Source organism: Ricinus communis, chromosome 2, assembly GCF_019578655.1.
Source record: "Ricinus communis isolate WT05 ecotype wild-type chromosome 2, ASM1957865v1, whole genome shotgun sequence".
NCBI lineage: Eukaryota > Viridiplantae > Streptophyta > Magnoliopsida > Malpighiales > Euphorbiaceae > Ricinus > Ricinus communis.
In genome coordinates, this window is record NC_063257.1 from 1,851,754 (window position 1) to 1,860,686 (window position 8,933).

The 8,933-nt window shown below is 36.3% G+C and overlaps 1 protein-coding gene across 5 annotated transcripts; it reads right to left on the minus strand.

Moving 5' to 3' along the window:
- Window positions 1–591: 591 nt before the first annotated feature.
- Window positions 592–5,924, minus strand: LOC8275783 (BEL1-like homeodomain protein 3). 5 transcript variants are annotated; one of them, XM_048370837.1, is made up of 6 exons: window positions 5,342–5,924; window positions 4,326–4,517; window positions 3,400–4,229; window positions 2,225–2,598; window positions 2,069–2,129; window positions 592–1,665 (listed from the first exon to the last, which is right to left on the minus strand). In XM_048370837.1, exons 2-6 carry the CDS (start codon window positions 4,384–4,386, stop codon window positions 985–987), a joined length of 2,007 nt encoding a protein of 668 aa, XP_048226794.1. In that variant the 5' UTR covers window positions 4,387–4,517; window positions 5,342–5,924; the 3' UTR covers window positions 592–984. The 5 variants fall into 5 exon arrangements, with proteins under 5 accessions (XP_048226794.1, XP_015576250.2, XP_015576234.2 ...); XM_015720764.3 differs by lacking the exon at window positions 5,342–5,924 and adding an exon at window positions 5,156–5,302 and having other exon boundaries at window positions 3,400–4,165; XM_015720748.3 differs by having other exon boundaries at window positions 3,400–4,517; window positions 5,342–5,923.
- Window positions 5,925–8,933: the final 3,009 nt, after the last annotated feature.

An 8,933-nucleotide genomic window follows, 5' to 3' on the forward strand; every position in this document is an offset into this window, starting at 1 on the left:
TCGCATGTGTTTCTTGTTGAGAAAGTGAGCATTCTATGGCGATTAATGAGATTGATTGAAATTGATGTGATAAAAATATTAGCATGGCACATATGAGAAAACTGAGAAAGCAGTTGCTTGATGATACATCCTACTGCTATGGAGGCAACTGGTTTCACAACATTGAAAGCTATACTTTGCGAGCATCAAGCAGAAACAAAAGGCATATATACAGAGCAGGAAGCAGAATGCATAAATTTAACCAACAATGTGCAATGCGGTTCATGAAAAGGACAAACTGCTGAAAAAGATTAGTGGATTCAGACAACAGCATCCAAGGAAATAGAGAGCAGTAAGCATAAAATGTGGGACCACAATCCAGATGCAAAAAAAAAAATACATTTTGCCTGAAAACAAGTCAAACATCAAGCTAGCAGGAAAGAATAGCAAAAACATTTAATTTGCGTTTAAGTTTTAATTGGTTAGGCAAAGCCTGTGCTTAGGAATGAAGGGATCCCCTGCAGTATCTCATTCAGAAACAGGGTTGTCAGCCAACACAAGGCCAAAATTTGTGACAGATTTTTAATATCAGGTTATTGTTGATCCACAAGCAAGATAAATTTTGTGTCCCATTTATTTCAGAATCCTGAATGACATGATACATCAGTGTCACAATTAAGGAGTACTTGTAAAAAAATTCCTTATTCAACATTGAGTAAAGAAGACCCCAAGCATCTTATTGTATCTTTACAAATATGTCTACAATTCCACCAATCTATTTGTATATTACAAGTGGGCCTCATGGCCCCTTATGTACATCTAGTACCTCTAGCAGCATTTAGTATTCTTATACTCAATCCATAAGCAAGAAGAATAATGGGCAGCAGAGCGCCATCACAGAGCTTGTTATTTCCGTTTTTCTGGTTATCCCTGAACTTGACAATCCTTCTCTTGATAAGACTGATTTTTGAGCCACAAAGCTAGCACGCAGAAGCAAGAATTCCCTCAAACTACAAAATCATGTAACAGATGGGAGCTGCCAAACCTGTCCTGTTGCTTTCCAGAATCCATGCAATGATAATCCACTGTGTCAGCTCCCATAGAAGAAGTTGCCATATTACTACTTCTTATATGGTTTCCACCAGCCATGGGAAAAGCATCACTTTCATGTTGTTGCAATCCCAGTGCAAGCGATACCTGACTCCCAATAGCAAATTCACTCAATGCCGATATATCATACTTAAAAGCACCAGGCATAAGACTCCCAACACCATGTGGGTCGAGTGGGGTGTTCTTGTCTGGACAAGAGCTATGGTCATCCATGTTAGACCTAAACTCGTGCTGGAATTTCATAATCCCTGTATCTATGATATTGTCAACATGAGAACAATTCTGAAGCACTGTTTTTCCCATAGGTCTTTTCATTTCTACATCAGGAATACGATCAGGCTTCCTGTCATAAACTTGTCCTGTTTGGATTCCATCAGCGGCTGCAGATGTCAAACTATCCTGCAATTCGTCTAGCCTATTATCAGATGCCAACTGATTCTCTCCTAGTGCTTTGGTTGCATCATCATCCTGAGAAGATCTAGAATTTGCTTCTAAATCACCAAATTCTTCTTTATATATTTCCTCAACCATGGGCTTCCAAAGCCGCACTCGTGCATTTATGAACCAATTTGCAACCTGATCCAAATATAAAATTAGTAATCAAGGCATGCGAAAGAACACGAGAGGTAATTCGTCCTTCATATGGATATTGAGAACACTAGAAACTTATAAAGGAGGCAAATGGATGAAGATAAAAACCCACAAGAGACAAGAAGTTAGTAGGATGCATGTAAAGGAAAGCCTCAACTTGGAGGTTCCTACAGAGAATGACAAATCTCATGAACCCATAGCCAGGTGGGGAAGCAAAATTAATCCTTGTTCATACATTGACTTCTCCTATGAAAGGAGTCAACAAAGCGACTTTTCTAGTTCCCGGGCAGGGGAATGAAAGGCCCCCTTGGGAACTACTATACTAGCACCATGAACATTGACAAATACTATTTTTGGGTGAAGTATCCTCCAATAACAAGATCTCTACCTGATTTCTGCTCAAGCCTGTCTGCTTTGCTAGCATGATTTTCTCTGAATCATTAGGGTAGCTGTTGACATCCAAATCAGAAGAAATTAGTTAAATGATCTATTGTAAATATTAAATAACAATTGCAGCTGAGAGAAGGGGCATGTAGGAACATACGGATGCAGAAAATGCTCAAAAAGCCAAGCTCGAAGGATTGAAACAGAGCTCTCAGGAAGTCCCCTTTGAGGTCTCCAGGCATGTCGCATGACACCGAGCTGCCGAAGAGCCCTCTGTTGTCTGAGCTGCTGATCCACATAGCGGAGCCGTGGTATCCCTCCTTGACCATTAGCTGAAGTGTCTTCTTCCCCAAGGCTTTTCCTCACTATTTCTATCTGACTGCTGATTGCATCGCGTAAACAGCGGAAATGGCGGGAAATTGTTTGGAGAGCAAGTGCTGTGTATGACTTAGCTGCACCATGACCTGCTACCATGTCAAAGGACGATACCACCAATTGCATTTGGTTGTAATACTGCCTGTATCTTCTATCTACCTATAGCGAAGCACATAGTGAACTTCCAACAAAGCATAACCAGCTAAAGAAAAGAGCACAAGTATAAATAGCTGACTGAAAATAACTAGAAAGAGACATAGACCTGCAAACCCAAAATGAGTTAACGCAATTGAAACTAGAAAAGAAAGGAAGAAATAATGAGATACGTCCAGTAAAAAGTTAAATCAGAGGCGAGATCCTCCACCCCTTTCATGCCTCTTATCATAATCTTAATCATATCTACTACCAAATCAAATTCATGATATACTTTCAAATGGCTGTTTACTTGTATGCTTGTGGTCATGATATCTTATTATTCACCGAAGAAAGGAGAGATTCCCATGGGAAAACGTTTGCAGATGTGACCATGAATCGAACCAGATCGAAACATTCAGCTGTCAGACGGACAAACTTTGCCGATATATTCTTTTTCCTGTTCTTGTGGGGGAAAGCAGAATTGCTAATTACAAGTTGAGAGTGTGCTCTTCCAAAGGGGCTAACCAGAACTATCAGTAGCGATATTTCTATCATAGCTTTGCTTTACAAATTTCCCTCGGTCACTATCCTTATCAATTCTCCAAGGATGAGCTGCTTGAATAAACACAACTGCTTTTTCGAAGTGTTCACACTCAAAGCAGGGTTTAAAAGTACTAAATTCTGCCTGGTTGTTCATCAGTACATTAACTGAATGCTAAATATCATTGCTAAAGATTTCCAGTAATAATATGGGATCAAATTGCAAAAATATGCAACCAGAAAACCAAATAATAGTATCACTGCATTAGTACAAATCGGGCTTACCTCATCCAAAATGGACAGAAGTTTTGTCTTCTTGTTTTGTAAATCCTGCCGTTCTGCAGGAGATAACTCAGAAGAGGAGTTCGCAATTGACTCTTTAGGGCCTGATGACATCCCGCTAGATGAGAGAGGTATAGATTGCTTGTTAGCTTTTGCATCAGTCTCCTTAGTTTCATCAAGACATTTATCAGACGGAGGCTGCTTAAGGACCTTTCTCACGCTAACCACTTTATCAAGCAGTTGCTGAGCTGCCTTGAGAAATTTAGAGTTTGTGATAGCATTAGCATAACTTGAAGGTTGATACATATATGCATCAGTGTGAATATCTCTGTGGCTATCTAAGCACTGAGGATTTCTGGACACCTCTGCTTTGATAGGGGTATGGTTGCCTCCACCAAATGTAAGCAAGCACTCAGAACTTTTCAATCCCTTACTTTGATTACTTTCATCACCTTCACAGGATAACATCCACTTACCCAATATAGGGAGATGTAGACTCGAAAATGAAGGCAAAATTACATTTGGATTCTGATACTGAAATGAAGGCACCGAAATTGCAGATTGCATCTCCGTGCCAAGGCTCAGAGATAACCCCTGACTCTGAGCATTAAGATCGTTACCTAAAATGCCAACCTGTGTCCTCGAAACCACCTGTGGATCCCCATTAACAGGGTTGCCCACTGGATTACCTGCTGATGTGTCTATGTGTCCGTCGATAGATTGCAAATTCATAGTGTCACTAGTTGGTGGAATGAACACCATCTCATTTCTGTCTCCAACAGACAGGAATTCAGCACAATTGTGAGAAGACAAGGAACTCCCAGATAAAAATTCTGAATATGAACCAGCAGCAGAAGCATGGTTCAAATAAACTGTCATGTTACTATGATGGGAGGGATGTTCAGAATATGAAGCAAGTTTTTGGTCACCTGGATATGGACTTTGCAAATTCTCTCTCTGGCTGCTTAAACCAGCATAGTAAGTAGCCATCACAACTTTCCAATTCCAGAAACCTCAGGTCAAATGTTCTGAGATGAAGTAGAAATCATTCCAGCTCTCTCCATAAAATGACTGATCACAAACAGTACTTCCCCAACAAAAAGGTGATTACTCAACAAATCCTGGCAAAAGAAGAATATCCACAAGTTCTTATGGGTTTTCAAACAGTAATAAAATTATCAATGAAAAATATCACAAGCAGCAATGAGTTAAGCTTCTCAAGGCACTAAATAGTATCCATATAGCAGGATAAAATTCACAATTAAAACAAGCCAAAGTTCGATATTACCCACATCCATACCATCCAGGGACTAGAGTTGAAACTAAAACCATAAAGAAACCAATAGTAACAGTGCAAGAATCTTTAATATTTTAGCAAACCCACAAGTTCCTTTTACTAATTTGTTTCTCATTACACAATTACATATCAAAACCATGTCAAAATTGCACTCATGAAAAAAAAAAAAATCAGTTTTAGTAAAACTCTAAAGAAATAATAAAATTTAGATACTTTACGAAGAACCCAAAACAAGTTAGAGCTACAGGGTAAGCGTAAGCCACAACCACCCAAGAAACCCCATCTCGCAATAATTCTAATGATCATCCATCAAAAGCAATTAAGATTAAGCATCATGAATACCCAAGTCAGAAAAAGCATCAAAATCATAGTAACAACAGCACACGCACAAGTCAGAACTACCAAAGTAAGAAGAGCCCATCGATACAAAGAATCTTTAAGGAAAAAGGATAATTACCTAACCTAATCAAGACCATCCTCAAGTCCTAACAATTAAGCTACAAACAATGCTCTCATGAAATAGTTCCATGATGATCGCCATGTAAACACAGACACGCACGCGCGCGCACACACACACACACACAAAGTATCAGCAATTATTACCAATAATTCAAAGACAAAAGGATGAATAGAGAAAGAGTAAAATACCTAAAAAGCCCAGAAATGATGCGCCTGGGACAGGGAACAGAAGAAGCATAAAACACAAAGACAAAAAAAAATTATAGAACAAATAGCAAATCCCAAGAGATACAGATACTCTTATCATCCCCAGACAGAACCAACCAACCTCCTTATCATTGGAACATTGACGCCAACCCAATTAATTAAAAGAGTATTGTTTATTTATATAAATATTTTTAATGTAACTTGAAAAATGGACCAACAGCAACAGGCAATAAATAATACATATATATATTAATGGAAACAGAAGAATGGAATAGCAATAATAATTCAAAGAATATTTGTCTGGTAATGGTTCCAGGTTTCTCACGTGTGATAAAAAATGAAACTTTAAGTAAGGTAAGCAATAAGGCAGGGTTCATGAAACTAACTAACTAGTAATGGTGGTTTGAGTTTTATTGCTTAAGTGAGTTCAAAACCTAACTACCAGTTGGTAGACCTACAACTGCACAGCCCCTTAAGTCTACTTTTAACGCATAATAATAATGGCTTTTGGTCTGTTCTGTTTTTGTTAGGGTTGAGTTTGACGATTGGGTTTGGCAGGTGATTAACGTTCGACAAAGATCAAATATTGTTCCATTTAAACATGATAGGTTCAACTAATTATATATTAAAAAAAACCTCAGTTCTGTCATGGGCATGTCTGATTTACACATCTTACACCATCATTAATTTTAATCAATATAATTAGCAACTAATCGTAAAAATTAACAAAAATAACAACACATGCTATTATCCATAAGGCAGTTTCTTTATTGTCTACTGATTGCAACTGCTGATGTACTCCCGTATTAACGGAACGGAAACAACGAGTCCGTTTTTGGTAACGGTGGTCTGAATTGGAATCTAGAAGAGGCATCTAAAACGTTCTGATTTGTCCTTTTCCGTTCTTTTGATTTTAAGAATTTAATATTTATGAAGAAAATAAACGAAGGAATGAATAACTTATTGGGTAGCTTGTTCTTGTGTTAGCTGTACTTGGGAGTAGTTGCGAGTGACTAATTTACGCGTTAACACGTGGCTAATCTTTACACGCCAACCGCTGACGGTTGCTTTAGTTTTTTTTTCTTCTTTTTTTTTTTTTTTAGTATCGATGTCGTTATTTATCTATCTATTTAAATTAGGTGGCAATTGAATTTGAATGGACTGTTCCAGCAACTGAATTAAAAAAAAAAAAAAAGTAAATCTGAATGATGTTTGGAATAAATATTAGATTTTTATTTTTCAACTTTTTTTTGAGATATTATTTTTCAATTCACATTGCTTCGTACATAAGAAAAATAAGAAAAAACAAATAGACCACAGAATTTTTTTTATATTTATAATTATAATTTTTGGGTTAAAAAGACTTCAAAATAAAGAAATTAGAACATTGAAAACTGATTTTTGTTTTTGTTTTTTTCTTTTTAAAGAAAAAACTTTAAGATGCGTCCATCTTTGTTCAAAAAATTAACATCAACTGTATACACAAGTTCTAAGGCTCTCCAAACCAATTTTAGTTAGCGCAACACATGAGATCACATGTGATACAAAAAATATAAGCACTCTTGCTATCATGATTCTTCACTTTCTTATATGTTCAAATTGTTCATATATGTTCATCTTCTAGTGCCCATTGGAGATTATAAAGTTAAGATTTTGGAGGGGTAGCTTGGTCCGATCCTCCAGTTTTTATCATTCAGAAATCAAGCCATGGCATAAAATGACTTTATAATCTCCAATGGAAGAATAATATGCATGATTTTGTGCCATTTATACTCTACATTAGAGATGCATTTTGATTTCAAGTTTCAAGTAGTAATCAATCATGACTCGCACATTTTAAGAAGATAACAAATTAATGAAAGATATAGTGAAAATTTGAAAACCTCAGTAAGGGTTGTTCGAGTGTGCATAATAATTACAAAAGATTTGTTGCCTGTGAAGGACTGTAACAGCAGAAAAATCTGTTGAAATAGGGAGCACAATAAATGTGCTGCTTATATTATTTAGGCATGCAATGCAAGGAGGAGAGAATTGAAGCTCCCTGTCTGGCTCGTGATCAAAGGACACAGGCATAGCCAATACCGGCTCCGGTGATCCTGCAAACAAGAAGCTTGTGGTTGTGGGTGGGTTACCTGCTTCCTTTTTTTGGGCTTCAACTTCTTCACATTTGATACCTCTTCGTTGCGATTAAGGAATCACAACGAGCACATACTACTGTGTTACCAATACGATAAAAATAGCAACACCTGAATTACTTTTTGCTTTTCCTTCTTTTTCTTCTTATTGCAGCAATAATTTTGTATTATATACATCATAATTATATTTATTAGCTTTTATTTTAAATATAAGAGAGAATGCATTTTGAACCCCTACATTTTTATTTTTTTATCTCTAAATCAATTTTTCGTCTTTGTATTTTTATTTTTATTATATTTCGCCCCTACATAACAGATTATAGTAACAAAGTAAATTTCTCTCAATTAATTTTCCACGTCAATTGCGCACATTATAGATCATTTTAGTAGCAACTTATTAACTACACATATTATTTTAATTTATCTTTAATTAATTATGTATTGACTCTTTTTAATTAAAATAAAATTTATTTAGAGCTTTACTCATCTTCAATGTAAGAAATGGAAGCAGAAGCATGTGTACCTGTTTGTGGATGTGGCAACAAAACTCGACTTGAAACTTCTACTTCTCTATGAAACCCATTGAGGAGGTTTTATATCTATCCTCGTCTCAATGTAATAAAATGTTTGTTATTGTTTTCCTTATTCTTAATTAAATATTAATTTCATGTCTAATTTTAAGATTTGTGAGAATAGACTAGTCGACATAATCATTTTTCATATCGAAATAAGACAATCTCAATATGCGAAGGATCCCCTGCAAGTTCGAGAATCAACAACTTAGCAAGCTCATAGCTGGCTTGAGCGACTCATCCAGGCGATCATGCATCACTTGCATAACTTAATAGTTACTTGCATATGTAACATATGTCCTTAACTATTAACTCTATTTCTTCAAATTCCAAGTTGTATCCACCTGGGGTGAGAGAGTAATGCTTTAAGGTTAGGATTGTCGGTATTATTTGAAAAAGAAGATTCTTGGGTTGTAAGAATGACTGATAATGGGATTTGAGAATAAATGCGTCTTCTTATTTCTTTAAAAATATTTATATGCTTCAGCTTTATAAATTTCTTTTCACTCAATAAACTAAACCAGAACTAAAGTTTATTTTAGTTTTTAATTTTTTTTTAAATGAATGAAACTGGCTGATTCATGTTTTCGCTTTGTTAAAGAAAACAGAAAGAGGGACATGGAAGGCATGGCCTCAGAGACTGCACAAGCTGGATTGCTTGTGCAAGCTTCTCATCACTGGCCAAGGGGGAAATGGAGCAACCTTCCCTGCAAAGCAGGCAAGGTCACTTCAACCTTTCCCCTCTCAGAAATATAGCCGTTGGCCATATACAAGTATCAATATAAGTTCTTTATCAGTTGTAACTAAACTCAGAATTTTTGTAACACATTCATCACTGTTTTATCAATACACGTATATACAAACTTC

Coding starts and splice junctions, on each gene's coding strand:
- LOC8275783 (XM_015720748.3), bottom strand. CDS start 4,386: ATGGCTACTTACTATGCTGGTTTAAGCAGCCAGAGAGAGAATTTGCAA. Junction 2,130..2,224: donor TTTGAGCATTTTCTGCATCC/GTATGTTCCTAC, acceptor GGATGTCAACAG/CTACCCTAATGATTCAGAGA. Junction 1,666..2,068: donor CAGGCTTGAGCAGAAATCAG/GTAGAGATCTTG, acceptor TATTTGGATCAG/GTTGCAAATTGGTTCATAAA.